The sequence below is a fragment of the Zootoca vivipara genome, chromosome 15 (assembly GCF_965207765.1).
Source record: "Zootoca vivipara chromosome 15, rZooViv2.hap1.1, whole genome shotgun sequence".
In the NCBI taxonomy this organism is placed as follows: Eukaryota; Metazoa; Chordata; class Lepidosauria; order Squamata; family Lacertidae; genus Zootoca; species Zootoca vivipara.
This window is the reverse complement of record NC_142598.1, coordinates 23,463,899-23,485,753: the sequence shown is the minus strand read 5'-3', so window position 1 is coordinate 23,485,753 and position 21,855 is coordinate 23,463,899. Positions and strand designations below refer to the sequence as shown.

At 44.3% G+C, this 21,855-nt stretch overlaps 1 protein-coding gene across 2 annotated transcripts in view; it reads left to right on the top strand.

The window, feature by feature from the left end:
* Positions 1 to 21,855, top strand: part of LOC118097814 (neuronal acetylcholine receptor subunit alpha-7-like) — a 126,086-nt gene that overhangs the window by 6,917 nt on the left and 97,314 nt on the right. Inside the window, exon 1 of one of the 2 annotated variants that reach the window (XM_088659046.1) lies at positions 5,434 to 5,598. The exons of the other annotated variant lie outside the window; for it this stretch is intronic. Within the exon in view, the coding sequence (XP_088515172.1) occupies positions 5,469 to 5,598 (130 nt within the window). The 5' untranslated portion in view covers positions 5,434 to 5,468. Of the gene's footprint in view, positions 1 to 5,433; positions 5,599 to 21,855 lie in introns of those variants that run through there. 2 annotated transcript variants of the gene reach the window in all.

The window sequence follows — 21,855 nt, the reverse complement described above, 5'->3', positions numbered from 1 at the left end:
CCTACAACATCATAGCTGCCAAGTACCCCGTTTTCCCCGGGAAACCCCCTGTTTTTACTTACCTTTTCCCAGTGGTCCCCCGTATCACTTCGTCTCCCGTTTTTCTCCGTTATTTTCTCCTGCCGGCGGCCATTTTTTTCCTTTCCGATTTGCCCTTCTATGGGCACCAAAAATGGCCACCGCCGGCTTCAAAAGTCGCATCTACGCATGTCCAGAAGTGCATAGACGCGACTTCCAGTGTCGACCATTTTTGGTGCCCATAAATGGGCAGAGCGACACCAGAAGTTGTGCCGACGCACTTCCTGACATGCGTACAAGCGACTTTTGAAGCCGGCGGCGGCCATTTTTGGTGCCCATAGAAGGCCAAAGTGACACTGGAAGTTACATCGACGCAACTTCCAGTGTCACACGGCTGCCGGTCCCGGATTCTGCAGTCCGGGACTTGGAAGGTAAGCAACATTCAATGGAGAATGCACACATTACCTTCAAACATACAGGCAAAACGGGGTACCTAATTCTGCCTGGTCCTCTCCTGGGTCCTTTTGTCCACTTGCTTTCATATGGCGAACGGAACTCAATGTCTGGCCTGTTAAGTGGAACCTGCATGGCCTAGCTGGGTCATGTTCAGAAGGCTGAGTGCAAGTACTGGAAAGAGAGAAAGACCCAGTTTGTGTGAATGTTTAAGGAAGAAGCTGTAACCTTCAACTAAGAAAATGAAGTCCATACTTGGATAAGCATGTGAATGTAAAGCATATAGTCTTCTTCAGCTATCAGACCCTCCAAGTGTCCGTATTTTCCAGGGACAGTCCTGGATTTACATAAACTGTCCTGGTTTCTGATTAGATCCCGGAATGTCCCACTTTTCCTTAGGACACCCCTATTTTATCAGAGAAATGTGGGAGGGTGTGGAGTTATCCGACCTCTGAGCCATCTGAAGGCAGCCCTGCATAGGGAAGTTTTTAAACGTTTAATGTTTTATTATGTTTTTATATATGTTGGGAGCTGCACAGAGTGGCTGGGGCAACCCAGTCAGATGGGCAGGGTATAAATAGTAAAATTATTATTGTGGAATAGGACATCCCTATTTTCATTGGAGAAATGTTGGAGGGTATGAGCTTTATGTTCTGCAAGTAAAGGTTTTTGAATATTTTGACAAGTGTTTGGAAATTTTCCTTGAAATTCAGACAGTATTACACCTGATTTGGCTCCCTAGCTGAAATTTAGCTACTCTGCCAACATGGTCAATGTCAAGCATGAGTCTCGGGGAAGGAATAGGTGGAAGCAGCCATGGGTCCACCTCCCTTGGAACATTCCCTATGCATTGAGCTATAAAAACCAAAGACAGAGGCACCAACAAGAGCACTGGCCTGCAGGGAAAACCAACCAGCCTCATCTCCACAGCCCAGTAATGATACAAACCCATTAAACTTAATGCAGCTTGTGACAAAGCAATTGTTTGAAGGCCAGCATTCCAGCCAAGCAGGAATTATGAGGCTAACATGATAATTTTAAAAGAACTGCCTTCATGCAGTCGTAAATCTGGCCAGGCCTGTGCAACTTGTCACCTGCAAAGCGGGAGGCATCTCGTCTATTGTGACCTGCCAGGTGCTTAATGGCCCATCCTCAGTTTGCGAAGTCTCAAGAAAGCAATAAAAAACAGAAAAGCTTACAAACACCCAGTGGGCTGGTAGGCTGTGTTGGGCTTGATGAATCACAAGCTGTGTAGGCCTGATGTGGATTGATAGAGCGGCTCATCTGAGAGCAGCCACAGAAACGCTTCCACAAGAGGCGATGAATAATAATAATAATAATAATAATAATAATAATAATAATAATTTATTATTTATACCCCGCCCATCTGGCCGGGTTCCCCCAGCCACTCTGGGCGGCTTCCAAAAAAACAGAAATTCTAAAATACAGAAATCCATCAAACATTAAAAGCTTCCCTAAACAGGGCTGCCTTGAGATGCCTTCTAAAGGTCTTGTAATTGTTCTCTTTGACCTCTAGTGGGAGGGCATTCCACAGGGTGGGTGCCACTACCGAGAAGGCCCTCTGCCTGGTTCCCTGTAACTTGGCTTCTCGTAATGAGGGAACCGCCAGAAGGCCCTCGGAGCTGGACCTCAGTGTCTGGGCAGAACGATGGGGGTGGAGACGCTCCTTCAGGTATACCGGACCGAGGCCGTTTAGGGCTTTAAAGGTCAACACCAACACTTTGAATTGTGCTCAGAAACGATGAAGGGTGGGCTACAGCAGGGTCTCCCAAAATTGGGTCTCCAGCTTTTTTTTTAGACTACAGTTCCCATCATCCCAGACCACTGTTCCTGGTAGTTAGGGATGATGGGAGTTGTAGTCCAAAAAAACCAGCTGGAGCCCCAAGTTTGAGAAACACTGGGCTACGGAAGGAGTGCCTAGGAAGCAGAACACTCTTGCTTCGGGAAAGGGTGACTTGGAGGAGCAATGACCTTCTCTGACAAAAACAACCAAGTAGCAAGTCCTTATGATTTGATACAGCTTTCCCGTATTTTATGGAAAATTAAAAGGAAGACCTCATTAACGCGACAGCGTTCTGCAGAGTGTCAACAGCAATTTGTCCGTTTAGCAGCCAAGTCTGCGAGGAGTCCTTTCTCAAGAGCTCAGGTGTCCTGAACGTCGGCATTCGCAGAGGTAAGTCCTGATAGGGCACACAGTCCCAAGGGCAACACTAGAGAGTAGTCAGACAGTCTAATTGGACAAACGCCCGTCTAGGTCCAACACAAACCGCAAACAGTCCAGTGGCATTCCCGAAGCAGCCAACCAACGGAGAAAGTTGAGCAGACACAGTGTCTCTGCCTTGCTTGTCTTTTATCCTTCCCAACCTTGATTGGTCCACCTGAGTTTGTACCACACTTTCTAACTGCCCCATTTAAGCAAAAGCTGCCGTGTTTTCTAAACTGTATTCTTCAAATATTCCCATTTCTGTACATTTCTCCCCTTCCTAGCCCACCCTTTTTGGGTTCTTTCTCCCTTTTGCAAGCTGGTGGCAGCTAAAGCTGTTCCCTTGGGCATCGCAAATACACACACTAGTACAGGCACCCCCAAACTCAGCCCTCCAGATGTTTTGGGACTACAGGTCCCATCATCCCTGACCACTGGTCCTGTTAGCTAGGGATGATGGGAGTTGTAGTCCCAAAACATCTGGAGGGCTGAGTTTGGGGATGCTTGCACTAGTACATTGATGGCGAACCTATGACACGTGTGTCAGCACTGACACGCATAGCCATTTTCGGTGACACACGGCCGCATGCTGAGACCTCACTTCCAGCCGGTGGCAGAATGCCGCAGGTGACGCATCTCTGGGGGCCTTGTGGACTTCCGGAGAGGCAAGATGGCGGTCGGCACGGAGCCACAGAGCTCCTGAAAGTGACCAGCGCTGCAGGAGCTGCCGGACGGGCTCCTGAGCCACCAAAACCACAACCGCCAGTGCCAGGCCACCTCCCCAGTGGCAGACCCATTGAAGGAAGGCCTGAGCCCAGAGTCCCACTGGGAAAGACCTCTGGGTTTTTTCTTATTTCCCCCCCTTTTTAAAAAAAATTTTTAAAAAAACTTTCATAATTTTTTCTCCCGTTTTTCCTTTTTTTAAAAGGGGAAACAATTCTACATTTTTGTTATTTAAACTATAAATATCATGAAATTATGTTTTTTCTCTCGAAGTGACACACCACCCGAGTTATGCTTGGTTTTTTGGGAAATTTTGACACACCAAGCTCAAAAGGTTGCCCATCACTGCGCTAGTAGATTGCCAATGTTTCAGCTTGTGCGGTGGTTTGGTGTAAGATGGTCTCTTGGGCTCCCATACTGCTCTATGTTTCTTGACTTTCCCCCCATACTGCTTTATGATTCTTTCTTTTTTTTTTCCATTTTAGAGCAATCACTGTGGGGTACCTTGAGGCAATACCTCTTAAGACCTGACAAAAGACTATTTGAGATTCAGCAGAGGTGTCTCAATAGGTGCTAAGATGGCTCAAGAAGACATAAGTGACAGATTGAGGTGACTCACCCTTATTCTCCCCCACTAAGTTCTTGTACTATAAAGCAGGAAAGCTAGGGGCTGATGTGTGAGAGATCAAAGCCAAGAAGCCTCCAGTTGTTTGTGAGGCAGCCAGACAGGGAAGAGCTGGATCTCAGGATTACACACACAGGAAGTGGTGGAAGGTTGGTAGAAAAATCCCGAAGGGAAGGGAAGAACTCCCAGGCGGAGAGTCTGGGAGAAGGAAGGAAAGCTCCCAGGTGAGAGCTGGGAGGGTCCACCATTTTATGTGTGAGACAAGTGTTATGATCTATTATTCTTATTCTTATTATTAAATTTATTTCATTTCATTTCATTTCTATACCCTTTTATATTTTTAAGAAAAGATCTACCTCTGAGAGACGACTCTGTGGTTTTTCTCCCTCTCTCTATTCCCCCATATATTTTTTTCCTGTTTTGTTTTAGTTTTTATTTAGACTAGTTTGATTCTGGGCTTCCACTGAAAATCCTGCCTGTGTACAACCAGCTTCTGAATTCCTCTGAACATTATACTGTTAATTGTTCTGTGGCAAAGGAAAGTCACCCAGCAAAGACTGAGATGTGCTTTTCTTTCCATATTAAGTGACTGAAGATTCTTGATCTTGGAAAACAGGGTTGCCCTGGTTCAATTTTGACACAGATTAAGGGCGGAAGAGAGGCGCGAATAGGCAAGCTGATAACAATGATTATTGATGCTTGAGAAATATATATTCATTTTTTTTTGTCCCAGAAGCCTATGCACGCCTGCATAAATATTCTTATTACGACATCCTGCACTTTCCTGAGCCTTATAAGACTCCTGCAATGCAAGCAGCCTGCCTAATAGAACTTCCATTATTACTGTTACTTCTCTATCACAGTAGTAGAATTTATTAAGGGAAGTATGAAAAGATGGGATAGATTGATTCCCATCTTAAATTTGATTCAATCTCATTACTTTCTGTCACTGCTCTTTTACCCATGTTTGTAGCTACCTGATCTTTCTGTCAAATCAGAGTTTGGGAGCTGCAAATGAGATTGAGTGTTTCTACAACATGCACCTGCAGTGCATTCACAAAGTCAGGGCAGGTGGTTCAGATAAGGAGTTCAGAGGAAGCCTAGCTAGTAACGGTAGCATTGTTCGCATTTTCTGCTTGTGATGTCTGTGAGAGAAGACGGGGTGGAATATTTTGGTGCGTCACTAGAATCCAAAGTAGTCTTGAAAGGCAATGGGTGTCAAAGGAAAGGAGCTTTCCAGTGTTATGTATTGGAATGTGAAAGGAAATCTATGGTTTGGGAGATGTGCCAGGAAACAAATACTGTATTGCTGTGAGATCACAGTCAGGACTTTTGGTAACATCAATAGTCCATTGTTTTAGGAATTCTGAATGAACTCAGCTCCTCTCTTCATTAACCCTCACAGAGTTGCCATTTAAATATCATATGAATATGGAGGGATTTCATATAGTGTGTAGGTTCTCCCACCAATTCGTCACTGGGGCAGGAAGCTTCCTTCCTTCCTACAGTATCTTTTATTTCTTCTCTACTCCACCAGCTCAGAAGAATCACTTGGGTAAGTTTTCTTTGAAAGCTTTTGAAATGCATTTTTGCTTATCACAGCTACCATTACCGTCCTTTTGGTTTGCTCCTACACTCTACGGTAAATACTGCTTCAATATTTCAAAGCAAATAAGCCTGAAAAAGACACTTTCTCTAGTCTTGTCTTTAGGGTTTTTGTTTTTGTTTTTTTGGTCAGTGTAAGTCCTGACAGAACCCCAACAAAGGGCTGAGATAAACATTTCTTTCATAGGATGTATTGCATTGGCTAGTTAGCCGATAACTTATTGTTGTCTAAATAATGGAGGGATTAAATTCTCCTAGGGAGACAGTAGCATAATAAGAATATGAGAAGTGGTGTGTGTGAGAAATCTGCTTTTTTTGTGAAGAGTTCTTAATCTCTGGTTCTTATGCTGAAGTGTGGTGGGAGGCCAAAGCTGTTATTGCTCAGCGATGATCACTTTACATATCATAGAATCATAGAATCCTAGAGTTGGAAGAGACCACAAGGGCCATCCAGTCCAACCCCCTGCCAAGCAGGAAACACCATCAAAGCATTCCTGACATATGCCTGTCAAGCCTCTGCTTAAAGACCTCCAAAGAAGGAGACTCCACCACCCTCCTTGGTAGCAAATTCCACTGCCGAACAGCTCTTACTGTCAGGAAGTTCTTCCTAATGTTTAGGTGGAATCTTCTTTCTTGTAGTTTGAATCCATTGCTCCGTGTCCGCTTCTCTGGAGCAGCAGAAAACAACCTTTCTCCCTCCTCTATATGACATCCTTTTATATATCCCCAGAGACTCTTTTATTTGCTACCTAATTGTTATTTCTACTCATGAATGTTCTGACCAACCTAGAGCTGGTCACATTGCCATGCCTTGGTTGCCCCCAGATGTGAAAAGGGGCTAATGTCCTCTAAGTGCAACATAGTGCATATATCTGTTTTACATACACTTGATTTGCCATACAGTATGTGGCTTGCCTTGATGCCTTCCATCCTATGGAGGGCAGCCCAGCCCCCTCAAAATATACAGGGATGGGGCAGGCCTCCTTGCCATGGTGATGGGCTTCCCTGGGCCTCGTGGCTTCTCCTGATGCGCGTGGTGAGCCTCTTCAATGTCGCACAGAACTTTGCGCCGCTGCACACTGAGATGCTGTTTTAGACTTGTGGCACATTTTGAGCTAGGTTGTATCAGCCTCAGTGGCGAAGCTGCATGCTCCGCTACCGGGGGCAGAGAGCAGGTGGAGGGCGTGACGCGCACCACGGTGTGTGTGATGCGCATCCCTGGGGTGTGGTAGGGCACCCGCGAGGGCACGGTGTGCGTTCTGGGGGCATGGTACGCCGCCTGTGGGGGCGTGGCACCCTGCGCGTGTTGGGGGAGCGCCACGGTGGCACCCTACTGGAAGAGTGGTGCCAGGGGAGGTCCGCTCCCTCCGCACTCCCGTTCCTCCACCAGTGATCAGCCTACCATTGTCCAGCAGACTTCGTGGTTGATCCAGGAGAATATTTCCTTAGACCCATAAGGTATGGGAATCTTTCAATTTCTCTCTGTTTCTTATTTTTCTAGTTTTAAGATCAGTTTTCCACATTTCTACATCAGTTTGCTTGTTTTGTTTTTTTTTAATAAAAAAGAGAAGTCCTCATGAAAAGTCATTAGCATTTTAGTGTGAATTTCTTCTAATATACACAATTTTGTATGCTGTGTTGTCAAATATATACATTACTGCGATCAGTTTCCCCCAATAAATATTTTTTTTTGCATTATCATTATTGTGTGCCTTTAACACACACTTTATCCTAGTACAGTGTTTCCCAGACTTGGGTCTGCAGCTGTTATTGGACTACAATTCTTATCATCCCTGCTAGTTAGGGATGATGGGAGTTGTAGTCCAAAACAACTGGAGACCCAAGTTTGGGAAACACTGTACTAGTATATGCATTTTTGTATACATGGTTGGAGAAATGCGTTGCAAAATTCAGTGAATAGAGAATCTCAACAGATGGCTACATTTCAGTTTGTATATTGCTTCAGGGAATTTTAATTCAGTAGGTTAGTTTTGAATGTGGACTGAAACAAAATTGTCTGAAAAAGTTTTCTCTCCACTTGTGATTCCCAGGAACTGGTATTCAGAGACATAAAGGTAAAGGTAAAGGACCCCTGGACGGTTAAGGCCTGTCAAAGGCGACTATGGGGTTGAGGCGCTCATCTCGCTTTCAGGCCAAGGGAGCTAGCGTTTGTCCACAGATAACTTTCTGGGTCATGTGGCCAGCATGACTAAACTGCTTCTGGTGCAACGGAACACCGTGATGGAAACCAGAGTGCACAGAAATTGTGTTTCCTTCCCACAGCAGTGGTACCTATTTATCTACTTGCACTGGCATGCTTTCGAATTGCTAGGTTGGCAGGAGCTGGGACAGAGCAATGGGAGCTCACCCCGTCACAGGGATTTGAACAGCAAGGGATCTGATCAGCAAGCCTAAGAGGTTTAGTGGTTTAGACCACAGCGCCACCCCTAGCTCCCTATTCAGAGACATACTGCCTTTGACACTAGAAGCAATACATAGCTATCATGTCTAGCAACCATTGATAGCCTTATCCTCCATGAATTTAATGGATCCACTTTCAAAATTACCCAAGTTGGTGGCCATCACAGCATCTTGTAGTAGTGAAAGCCATAGTTCAGCTCTGCAGTGCAGTAAGCAGGACTTCCTGTGTGAAGATGGAGTGTGGGAAGCTAAACAATAAGCATTCCCTGGCCTTGAAATCAAATAGTCTAGATCAGAAGTAGCCACCTGGGACAACCAAAGGAAGGAAAGTCTATATGCCTGTCAAAGGTTGCAGCTAGTTGTGTGTGAGGAATGTACTGCTCTGTCTTGCTTTGTGGCTGAAGGGATGCTGGTGACGGCAGCAGTGGCTTAGAAAGAAAGCGCAAATTCACTGCTATAGATAACACACATATTTTCTGCCTGAGGGTTGGAGCTAAGCTTGTAGGGCTGTGAAGAAAAGATAAGCCGTTGTACGAATGGTTTCTTGTCTGAGCTGGTGGTGGGAAATGTGGGTGACCTCCAGCTCAACTCTTTTATGAAGCTGTCAAATTCTGATTTAATACGCTGCGGTAAATAAACGGCCACTGGAATTTTATTTTTATTTAAAAAGGTGGCAGAATAGTCTGTTTTGCCAGAATTGTAACTTTGAAAAGTTTTTCAACACCACCAGCACCACACACTTGGAAATGTATTTAGTTATGACAAACAGCAACCTCTCTGTAGCAGAAAAATGTAGTTTTTCCTCAATCCTGAATCACTCGCGCTCATCTTCAACATGCTGCTTCCAATCTCGATTGATTCTAGATCCTGCCATCCACAAAATGTGGCACGTGTGGTTACTTGATATGCATTTGAAACCCTCCTTTGGGTGGGGTTATCCACGCCTCCCCCACAAACCTCTTAACATGCCCCATGACGAATGAATAAGGAAGTGGTGTCTGAGATCCTAGCATATACAGACCTGTCAAGTAAAATAAAAAAAATCCTTCAGTAGCACCTTAAAGACCAACCAAGTTTTTATTTTGGTATGAGCTTTTGTGTGCATGCACCAAAATAAAAACTTAGTTGGTCTTTAAGGTGCTACTGAAGGAATTTTTTTATTTTGCTTCGACTCAGACCAACACGGCTACCTACCTGTAACTAGACCTGTCATGTGTCACAGAAAAAACATGCCATTTTTTTGTGGCAGATTGCAGCGGCCATTTTGGGTACTGTGATCTCACGCGCAACAATCTTGACCCGAGAAAAGCATTTTTTGTAGGGCGAGATCACAGCGCGGACCACATGAGTCACCCAGGAGCATATGCCAGAGCATATGTGTGTCCCTGTTATTTATCTGAAAATGTTTGACAGTATGGCATACATTAACCCACAACTTCATAGGGCAGGTTTGGGTACACGCCTCCCTGCAATGGTCACGGTTGCCTATGTCTGTTTTCAAATGGACACACTGTGGCGTAATACAGAATCAAACTGCATTGAGCTTAATTTTTGAAATGAAACCACTTTCTCAAGAAGTGCTGTCTAGGGGCAAAAGATTTGTGTATTTAGACCTTTAAACCTCCCCCTATAAATAAATTCAGACAAGGCTCAGATTTTGGTTTGTTTTTTGGCAGAATTTAGGCCACAACTTTATTGATTACACCATGTGAGTGGTTGCATAGGCTCTGGTTCGACTAGCTCCCTCTACCAGTGCAGGTAGTGCTGACCCAGGGCACCAACATAGGTCAGCCTAGGGTGAACACCTGGAATGGTGGAAAGTTGGGGACATGCTATGTCCACCACCCAGATGTCCCCCTGGACTCAGGCACGGGCACAACCCCTTTCAGGGCTGACCAAACCATTGAGTCCCTGGATTCCTTTAAAGGAATATCCTTCGCATAGGGATGGCGAGAGCGTTCTCCCACCCCTATCACCTGAACCAGAGCCTATCTGCAACCTTACAAGTTGTGATGATTTGCTACGCGGCAGGCAAAACCCAAATGGCACCAGCCAATCATCCAAGTGGGGAAAATTCCTGCTGTGCCCCCGTCCCAACGACAGACGACACATGACGGCATAGCAAGGTCAAGCGCGCAAGCCCTAAAAGTAGGGAGAGGTGGGCAGGTGTTCCAGGTGGGTTAGGTGTCCGGCTCCCCAACGGGGCGAACCCTGCACGCGGCACAACGCTCCCTTTCCGCAAAGCGCGCCCAGGAAGAGGCGCACCCCATGGGGCCCAGGCACCTTCGCCCTCCCCGGGCGCCACTTAGGCACTACAATGCCCAGGGCAGGATGCCCCGGGGCATGGGCAGAGTGCGCGCTGCTTCTGGGCGTGTTAAAAACAAGTTACCAAATAAAGCAGAAAGCCAAACAAAGTTCAGATTATGGATAAGAAAAAAAACCCAGCCCATTTTTATTTATATTTATTTATTAATTATTTTATTAATGGGGGGGCGTGGCGCCAGAAGGTGATCTCGCCTAGGGCGCAAAAAATCCTGCCTGTGAGATGGATCCTGTTCTAGGTTCAAACCATTATCCTAGGCATAGGTTCCTGGAAATTCAACATAAAAGCTGAACATTAAGTGTGAAGCTCAGGCATGTGTAAAATTAGGTTCGTGTCCTGAAATACTTGGAAGCTTTGTCTGAATCTTTCTGGATTGCCACTTCTGAATATTTTACACTCTCCATATTTTATTCACACACATCACATCACACTAACATTAACAAGAGACTCATGAATTTTGCATTGGGGCAGCTCTACCTGAGTACAAAATGTTAAATGGGAACCATCCCTTGTACAGAATCCTGGAGTCAGAAAATGTCAAAGGGGTTTCAGTCTAGCTGTGAAATCTTCAGACATGACTGTGGGAGCCTCTTTTCCATGGGCGTATCCCATCGTTTAACATTTTTAAAGTCTCATGGGGAGGGTCAATCACTTGGGTCCTTCTCCCATGAAGGTCTCACCCCCAACAGGGCATTTCGTGATAAGGATTCACATAACTGTCCTCACTCAACTGCTTCAGGATGACTCCTCGGGAAACAGTCCCAGAATGCTACTGAAAAGCTTGAAGGGTACCTGTTGCTGTGCTATAACTGTGTGGTGAATTCTCCAAAACTGCCTTCAGGCATTCCGCTCATGCATGCAAGAAGGGAGAGTGGGGTTTTCCAGGGTTCTTAATCATGGAGGGAGACTGCATGCATAAAAGGAAACTCTCCTTTTCTTTTTTACATATCTTTTTTTATCAGTTTTCCAAACACCCCCCGTACCCCACAAACAATTACATATTCACATATTTTACATTTTGTTACATTTCCCTCCTTGTTACATATCCTATTTCACAATTGTTTTTACCTCACAATCAAACCGGTTCCAAATATGTATTGCCATATCATTCCTTCTACTGACTTCCATGCTTCCTTTGCTGTCTATTTCATTTCAGATTTGTTTTGCGCATTACTCTCTTAATAAATATAGATTTCAAATATCAACACATTATACCATTTGTTTCCGTTCTATACTGATCTTATCTTTTCGAGTTTCGTGTTAATTTCTCAATATATTCCATAATTTTCTGCCATTCTCTGTCAAATATTTCATCTCCTTGATGCCTAATTTTCCCCGTCAATTTTGCTATTCCCGCATATTCTATTAGTTTTTGCCACCAATTTTCTATTGTAGGTATTTGTGGTTGCTTCCAGACTTGGGCTAACAGCAGTCTTGCCCCTGTTGTGGCATATAAAAAAGGCTTTTGGTCATTCTTTTTGACGAGACTCTCCTTTTCAGATGTCTGCCCTCCAACTTGTGGATGAGAGTCCTCCTCCTCCTCCTCCTCAAAAGCATGGTGCTTTTTACACAGGAAATGATTGTGGGAAGAGGACTTAAGCATGGAGCTGATAAGAAGCCAAGAGGAAAAATGGCGGGCTGATTTACTGTATTGTATGGGGCAGTACATTCTAACAAATGGCTTTATTTGTCCATCAAACAGCAGTGACGTAAGCCAAGTTTACAATCCCCAAGGCTGAATTTCACATCTTTTAACACAGAATTTGCCTTGGCTGTGGTGAATGCCAGACATAAGGTTTGAAACCAATTAATGACGATGAGGACAGGTGCACCTCACTATTGTGGACATTCTATATGAGGGCAGCCACCACTGAGAAACCCCTGTCATGGGTTACAACTGGCTGGGTGGCACCATCCATATGATTGATATTGGAGGAGGCGATAATAATAATAATAATAATAATAATAATAATAATAATAATAATTTATTATTTATACCCCACCCATCTGGCTGGGTTTCCCCAGGCACCCTGGGTGGCTTCCAACAAAATACGAAAATACAATGGTCTGTTAAATATTAAAAGATTCCCTAAACAGATGCCTTCAGATGTCTTCTAAAAGTCTGGTAGATGTTTTTCTCTTTGACATCTGGTGGGAGGGTGTTCCACAGGGCAGGTGCCACTACTGAGAAGGCCTTCTGCCTGGTTCCCTGTAACTTCGCTTCTCACAGCGAGGGAACCGCCAGAAGGCCCTTGGCACTGGACTTCAGTGTCCAGGCAGAACGATGGAGGGTGTGGAGACGCTACTTCAGGTATACAGGACCGAGGCCGTTTAGGGCTTTAAAGGTCAGCACCAACACTTTGAACATCTTTCAGGTATTTCTGAGTCCCAAGTCCCTTAGAGCTTTGTATGCTAGTATTAACCCTTCAGTCGGACACAGTAACTTCTTGGCAGCCAGTGGAGTGCTTTCATAGAATCATAGAACTGTAGAGTTGGAAGGGACCACGAGGGTCCTCTAGTTCAACCAATGCAGGAATCTTTTACCCAACGTGGGGCTCCAGCCTACCAATTGAGCTGTCCAAGCTCAGGATTAGTGACACATGGTCCCATTATGCTGCCCCACTCACCAATCGGGCAGTCATATTTTGCACTAGTTACAGCTTCCCGGCTGTCTTGAAGGACAGCCCCATGTGGACTGCCACTTCTGAATATTTTAAAGTGTTGGAATGTGTCCTTGCTTTTCTCTGGAACCTAGCCTGCTGTACAAAAGTACAGGAAATACAAACAGTCATGGAATATGGAGCTGAGCTCCAAATACTGGCATGGAATATACAATACAATTTTCAGGTAGTCATCTAACTGAAGGAACCCATTTTGGCCATGATGCACATTTTGGCCATGCCACTCACTGAAGTTGGTTAGTCGTTTAGTCGTGTCCGACTTTTTTGTGACCCCATGGACCAGAGCACGCCAGGCACTCCTGTCTTCCACTGCCTCCAGCTTCGAGAACACTGTCCAACCATCTCATCCTCTGTCATCCCCTCGTTGTGCCCTCAATCTTTCCCAGCATCAGGGTCTTTTCCAGGGAGTCTTCTCTTCTCATGAGGTGGCCAAAGTATTGGAGCCTCAACTTCAGGATCTGTCCTTCCAGTGAGCACTCAGGGCTAATTTCCTTCAGAATGGATTCCAAAGTATCAATTCTTTGGCGATCAGCCTTCTTTATGAAGTGTATCTGATGAAGTGTGCATGCACACAAAAGCTCATACCAAAATAAAAACTTAGTTGGTCTTTAAGGTGCTACTGAAGGATTTTTTTTATTTTGTTTCTACTCAGACCAACACGGCTTCCTACCTGTAACTAGCCTTCTTTATGGTCCAGCTTTCACTTCCATACATCACTACTGGGAAAACCATAGCTTTAACTATACGGGCCTTTGTCGGCAAGGTGATGTCTCTGCTTTTTAAGATGCTGTCTAGGTTTGTCATTGCTTTTCTCCCAAGAAGCAGATGTCTTTTAATTTCATGACTGCTGTCACCATCTGCAGTGATCATGGAGCCCAAGAAACTAAAATCTCTCACTGCCTCCATTTCTTCCCCTTCTATTTGCCAGTGGACCAGTGGCCATGATCTTAGGCTTTTTTTTATGTTGAGCTTCAGACCATATTTTGCGCTCTCCTCTTTCACCCTCATTAAAAGGTTATTTAATTCCTCCTCACTTTCTGCCATCAAGGTTGTGTCACTGAAGTATATCCACTGCAATTAGCAGATGCTCACTTCATGGTAGGAAGTGAGGCTTGTGAATTGGCTCTAGGAGCCCCTTTCTGTTTTCAAGAGGTAACACATCTCATGAACACCACGAAAACTACCTCCTCAAAATTTACATCTGCCAGTGTCTTTTCAAATGCTTCAAAGCCTGAGCCTGTTGCTTTCTCCATGTAGCGGGAACTTGAGTGATTTTTAATTTATTCTTTGATCAGGAGAACATTCCATTTTGTACGGTCCGGGTGAGGTAGGATGGGGAGTGATCAGAGTTATGAATATTTTAAAAAGAACATTATGCAGACAGGTGGAATCTGACTTTACAAAAAAGAACCATTCTTCTCATGTCTATCTTATTTGAAAGAAGCGCAAGGAAAGGAACGAAGATGACGTAGCTCCTGCCAAAGGAGTTCCTTGCGGGTTCGGATAGAGATGTATTTTTAAATGCACGTATCAGTCTTACAAGGTAGTTGAGAGATGACAGATGATTTCTCCCTGTACATTTTGAAACCAGGTTAAAAAAAGGTCACCTAAGCCGCATTGACATTCACCCTGAAGACAAGTAAATGGCAGTATAGAAAGTGGATACAAAAAGGATGAAAGCCCACTAGATGACAGTAAGATATTTTTTCTTAAGGGATGATGAAAACAGAACATATCTGTGTTGCAGGTTTCATATTCAGGAATCACAATGGCTTCAAGTGTTTCTTTTTGCCTGGTTGGAATGTGTCTTTGAATTCTGATGATACCTCTTTCTTTTATCTCTGTTTTTCTGTGAGTAGAACCTATCCTTCTGTACAAAAGCAAAATTTATATGTATTGTTCTGTTCACTTCTAGCTCTACTCACTATGGCTCTGTAGCCCTTACAAGGTTGCCCAGAAAGGAATGCAGAAAGGTTCCTCACCACCTCTGGTGTAAACCATTCTTAGATGTTAGGGGACAATATCCTAGCCCAGCCATGCCCCCAACTTGCTTATTTTCTGTCTGATTGAATGTTTGTAATGAAGGAACAATATTTATTGATTTATTACATTCATAATAATTCATAATAATTTATAACAGAATAATTTATAACATTCATAATAAATCATAGTGAGAGCTGGACCATAAAGAAGGCTGATCGCCGAAGAATGGATGCTTTTGAATTATGGTGCTGGAGAAGACTCTTGAGAGTCCCATGGACTGCAAGAAGATCAAACCTATCCATTCTGAAGGAAATCAGCCCTGAGTGCTCACTGGAAGGACAGGTCCTGAAGCATGAGGCTCCAATACTTTGGCCACCTCATGAGAAGAGAAGACTCCCTGGAAAAGACCTTGATGTTGGGAAAGATGGAGGGCACAAGGAGAAGGGGACGACAGAGGATGAGATGGTTGGATAGTGTTCTCAAAGCTACCAACATGAGTCTGACCAAACTGCGGGAGGCAGTGGAAGACAGGAGTGCCTGGCATGCTCTGGTCCATGGGGTCACGAAGAGTTGGACACAACTAAATGACTAAACAACAACAACAACAACAACAACAACAACAACATTCATCACCCACCTTTCCTCCAAGGAGCGCAAGCTGGTATGCATAGTGTCTCCTCCCTCTCCATTTTCTCTTCACAACAGCCCTGTGAGATTGTGACTGGCCCAAGGCCAAAGCTTCATGGCTGAGTGGGGATTTGAACCCTGGTCTCCCAGGTCCCAGTTCAACACTCTAACCACTGCACCACACTGGCTATCTGATCCCACATACGTGCATACAGAGAGCTTGATTCCAATGCATACCTGTGCTCTGAAGAGATGCAGTCCAGACACATAGATTTGCATTGCAATCTATGGAGCTCTACTCATAAATAACTACGTCCTGTTGAGTTAAATGATGCTTCTTCCCAGGTAAGTGTGTAGGACTGCAACCTTAACTACTTAAGAATAGCTATGCTTTTGGACGAGTGCCAAAGAAATAAACGCAACCCTGCCAGGCAACAATTTGGACAACGGTTACGGGAGGTAATTTAGAATATGACTGAAAAAACTAGCCTGCCAATTTGCTCAACTACTTCTTTTTTCTTGTTAGCAAAACGCCTAAGTACTTTGAAATCTTCTTCCCAGGCTCCAGTCACATCCCTGAAGATGCTTTGTTCTTCCTCTTCAGGCAGCAGATTTACTGGATCAGACAAATGAAGTCATGACTTTTTGTACAGATTTCTTTTTAAAGTAATATATTAAACTTCAGCTGGGGGTTTCTTCACAGATGTCATTCCTCCTGGAAATAGCCTGGTCCTCAGAGCCTTATCCTCTTAAATGAAGTTCGGGTCCCTCATATTTTTATTCCCTTCAAGCACTTCTGCCAGACACCACTCATTTCCATAGCTAGGAACTCTGCCTGTAGCCCCAATGAAAGGAAGAAATTAATTCCAGGGTTAAATGGCCAGCAATGTGAAAGGTAAAGGGAAACTAGGAGAGAGAAGGAGCAAAAAGGAGATGTAGCCCAAGCCCAGCAACTGTAGGGGTGTAGAGGGATGGGAAAAAAATCTGTCACACTTGGAGTCTAAAGTGCTATGATCCGCTGCTCTGTTATGGATGGATTATGAACTATTGAATTGAATGGTTCACTTCACAACCCACAGTCAAGTGGATTTGGTACGAGCTGGTTTGGGGGTTGCAGTCTGTCTCTGCTTCCTCCTAAAAAAAAAAATAGTTTTTCTTTAAAAGTTCAGAAAGTGTTCTCCTGCTGCCCACAGCCTGAGTGAATGGTGATGAGAGACTGTGGGTAGGAATAATCCTGTTAGGATCTCTTACTCGTGAGTAGGACGCTGGCAGAGAACACATGCCCGACTGACATGTTATCTCCCTCCTGGTCCATCGTTTGGGAGCTTCAAAAGCTTTCTTCAGTCCAAACATCACAGCGACTGATGCCAACTGACATCAGCACACCTACGGATCCGCAGAGTTTGCACAATCGTGTAACATACCTCAGCAACTCAGCATTTGGCTAATCTATTTTATTTACATATAAACACACACGGAGCACTGCAACATGGGCCCCCCTCTCTCTGGCATCAGACAGCAAAGAGAATGAACAAAGGACAATAGCCCCACTTCATGGAACACAGTAACACAAACATCCTGTCTCTGTCACGTCCCATTCTGTGGATTCAAAACATACACAGTCATGTGATATACAACAATCCCATGACAGCAGACACGGGGAATGAATCTCTAACAAATCCTTCCCCTTGCTCTACTTTCCTAAGGAAAACTTCTCTAATACGAGAAACTGCTATCTGTCCCAATAAAAGAAACACGTGTAGCTAGATAGCTAGATCTGGGTATGTTGATATCTATTGTGCAGAAAAGAAACCTCATGAAATATATTATTCCAGCATTCCAGATGCAATGATAACTATACTGAAAGAGGAACATAAAGTATGTTTGCAGCCTGATGTTTCATTCCTAAGTGCCTGTCAACAGAATAGTGGGAGCATTATTGCCAGATCTGGATCAAAACTCTTTAATCTAGGCTAGCCTCAGCATTATCCTCATTAATGGAACATTCAGAATAGCAACAGAAATCAGTGGTGCTTTCCGCAGCTTCCTGGATACGAACCATGCTGCTACATCCGGTTCCTATTTTACCCTCTGTATATTCGTTTTAAAATCAGTCTCTTCATCATTCATTCTCCCATTAGCTCAGCTCTGATCTTTACCCTATTATCTTCTTTGGTTGCTCAAAGCACTTTGTAATTATTTGTTTTCTATATGCCGTATATGCCGCAGTTTTCAATGAGTTAAAACTAAAATGGGTTACAAAAACAATAGAACAAATGGCAGCTTTTAAAAAATCATAAGTATATATGGTAGGACAATTTTCCATGTATGAATTTCTCTCTCTCTCTCTCTCTCTCTCTCTCTCTCTCTCTCTCTCTCTCTCTCTCTCTCTCTCTCTCACACACACACACACACACACACATTTTTCTTCTCCCTTCTTATATCAGTTTCACAAGTCATACTAAACTGTGTCCTCTCTTCTCCTGTGCACTTTTGCGAGGCAGCGTTCAACCCCCTGCAATGCAGCAATCTTTTGCCCAATGTAGGACTTGAACCCACAACCCTGGGGTTAAGAGTCTCATGCTCTACCAACTGAGCTATTCCTGTGGACTTTTTTAATGCTTTTCCAGTGCATATTGACAATCCAGCTGAGTATGTGTGTGTATAGATATAAATACAGATATAGATAAACAAGTGTTTTTAAAAGGCATTGGCTATGGTTATCCTTATTCCTTCACAATAAACAGAGCTATGAGTCTTCCCAATGATGGAGTGAGACAGGAGTGGGGGAACAAACAGAAGAGGGGAGACAGCCACCCTCCAAACTGTACACCTGCACATAACACCAAATCACTCCATCCGCGCTGGTGCCAAAGGAGTGCTCCATTTTCTAATGAGGGCAAGCCATTCATTTTTGCCACCTTTCTCCTTCAGAGTGGGAGGTCCCCTTTAAAGTCATGTCTTCTCCTGAGAGGAGGGAAAGGGTGCTGGCATGCAAAGCATCGTATCCTGTTATGTCTCAAAGCCAACTCAACTGCTTAGAAAGGGCACCGTCCTCAAGGCTGGGACTGAGCCAACTCTGAATGCATGCAAGGAGCTTTGAAGGGGGGAAAAAGCTTTACATTTGCATAGTAGCTTGCAAGTAACAAGTTTCGGCTATGTTCCTTATACACGCTGACAGCCCTTCACATCGTCATATTTTGCTTTTCTTTTAAATACAATGGTTAACCTTGACTATTTCTAGATTAGTCTGATGCTAAAAAAAAACCTGGGCAAGTCAACAGTACAAAAACTAATTAAGGCTGCAGTCTTAACCTCACTTACTTAGGCAGAGGCAGATTTCGGGGAGCATGACCAGTTCAGTTACAGTGGGTGCAGAGCCTTGGGGGCACTACAACTGTCATAGAATCATAGAATCATAGAGTTGGAAGGAACCCTGAGGGTCATCTAGTCCAACCCCCTGCAATGCAGGAATATGCAGCTGTGCCATATAAGGATGGGACCTGCAACCTTGGCATTATCAGCATTATTATGCGCTAAACAACTGATATAGAATACACACACTTACCTGGGAATAAGTTCCGTTGAACTCATAGGACTTACTTCTGATTAGTCACATTTAGGATTGCACTGTTAATCATCGTTTCCTGTCCCTAGGGCATCTCACACAGAGAATTCCCAGCACTCAGCCCCAACTACAATTCTCAGAAACCTTAAGGTGACACCAAATGCTAGTTGAGCTGTGATAAAACTGAAACAAATGTACACGGTGGATTTGCCCTTGTGCTAAAGACACGACTTCTAATCTAAAGGAATTGTTAGGATATTTTAGCTTTTATCTGAGGGAAGTTGCTATCTTCCATAATGTTAATCAACGTGGAAGTCTTCATGGAAGGTAATCATTCACCTGGGAGAATGAAATCTGGCGCATTCTGTATTGCAGCCTATTCTGCAGGTAATTCAGGTACCAGGGATTGTAATACTGGTGTGCATTTTGATTTATATCACCATTTTCCCCCTGGCAGTTAACAACCCTCTGCACTCGAGTAGCTAAAGCATATTGTGTGTTGAGACCCCGTAACCACCCCCTCAGGGAGGAATAAAAATGCTAGGACACGTGATACAAGGTTAATGTTATTGGGCAAATTTAGGCCACAACTTTAGGTTACAGAATGTGAGCAGTATTGGCTTAGGCATTGAGTAGACCAGGCTATATCTGACTCCTGCCCGCTGTGCAGGTAGTCTGGTAGGGTAAACCACCGGTAGGGGGAGCCTCGTCGATGCAAACCAACTCGAGCTCACCCCTGGGTTCCCGGAAGGGTCGTGGCATGGCCCTAGCCCCGCCCCGGGCTTCGGACAAGATCCACACCCCCGGATTCCTTTAACGGAATACACCTACGCATGGAGGGGCAGGCGATGGCCAGGCCTCCCCTCCCCCACCAGGAGGTCACCCAATGCCTAACCGGGTGGCACGGAACAACGTCCCTGCCCCTGAAGGGGAGGGGTGGTCATGTGGTCCGCCGCAACTCCTCCCCACTGGGCAGTGGAGCGGATTTCCCGTAACATTTTCCACTCTTCTTCTTTCTATATAACATCCTGTGTTTTTTTTTTGTTTGTTTGCAGGGCGCGGGGTTTGCATTATTGTCCATGTCATCTGCATTGGACCTGTGCCTTTAGTAGTAGCCTCAGGTGACCTGAGAATCAGTTCTTAAGTCAGACCAGCTTTTGCTTTGCCAAATATTGAGGCTTTAATATCCAGAAATAAATTTGGTTGGCTGTTGCTCCATAAACATCCAGTGGGACCTGAATGTTAGATTTAACAAAGAAATAAGTATGAAGGTTGTATCAAAACAGATTGCTTCCGTAAGTAAGCAGGATGCCCAAAGATGAGGAATACCGAAATACAGAGCAAGACACTTTTGAGAGATCTGATGAAACTGGTATCAGAGCTGTATCATTTTGGAAAGCATATATATATTGCCGCTTTTTGTGTCCTAAACTTGGTGTTAAGTATATTTTACACAAGTGCTTGCTGTTGTTGGCAAATGCCATAATGCTGACTGCACCAAGGAACGAAAGCAGACGGGACACATTTATATCTGCGGGGATTAAATGGCATATGGCGGTAGCACGCTTTATGTTCTCGGAAATCTGCAAAATATACCAAGCAAGCCGTCTGCCTTGCAAATCTCTGCCAAAGGAATTGAAGCGTCCTGCAATGTTAGGAAGGCCATTTAGGCTATAAGCTTGCTATCCTCATATTCCAGTGGTTTCAGTGGGTGCGAATGAGACTCTAAAAAAGAGACTAGGTGGGTTGCTACTTTATTGCCCCAGTACTGGAACTTCAATTCTCTGCACGCTTACTTGGAAGTAAAACCAACTGAGCAAAATGGGACTGACTTCTGTTACATCTGTGTAACAGCCTCATACAACCAACATGCATAAAGGAGTTAAAGCCATAGAGTAAGCTGTCCTGCCAGGCTTAGCTAGGTCACTCCCACCTACCTTGAGAGGAAAGTAATGAAGCTTAGTGTACCTCAGTCTACCTGAGAAGCTCAGTGTGTAAAGAAGTCTGAGCTGGTTGCTCCAGGCTCAGACCTCATGGCTCTAACAAGCTTCTTTTGAGTTCGTATACCGATAATTTCGGAACTTTCTCCACTGTAACTAAACCAAGTTTTACTGTCTGAGTTTTCTGATCGATGCATGAAAAAGCACATGAACCTGACCTTTTGGAGAGTTTGTAAGTAAACCAATTTTTTTTTTCTCCCCAAATGTGTGGTCTTTTTCTATGCTATAGGAAGAGGGGAACTTTGGAAAGATCTTAGAAGGGCATATTTTAAAGGTCTAACAGCCTATATTTTTATGCTTTACTTTGCTGCATATATTGTGATTTAAAATCTCTGCTGGGGTTCTCTCACCAAAGAGTACCTGCCCCAAACTCTTAGCATCCAGGTACCGTAGTATCCTTTTATACCTATTTTATTTTTCCTTGCTACCACCAACAACATCAGCACAGTGTCTTCCAAAATTTAGCATTGCACAGGGCTTCCAACAGTGGAGTCTAGTCCATTAGGCCAAATGGGGTGCTGCCCCAATTTCTGTTCCTTCCATATCCCCCCCCCGTTCATTTTGTAGCACCATTTTGCTATAAAAGTGAACGAAAAATAGTAAT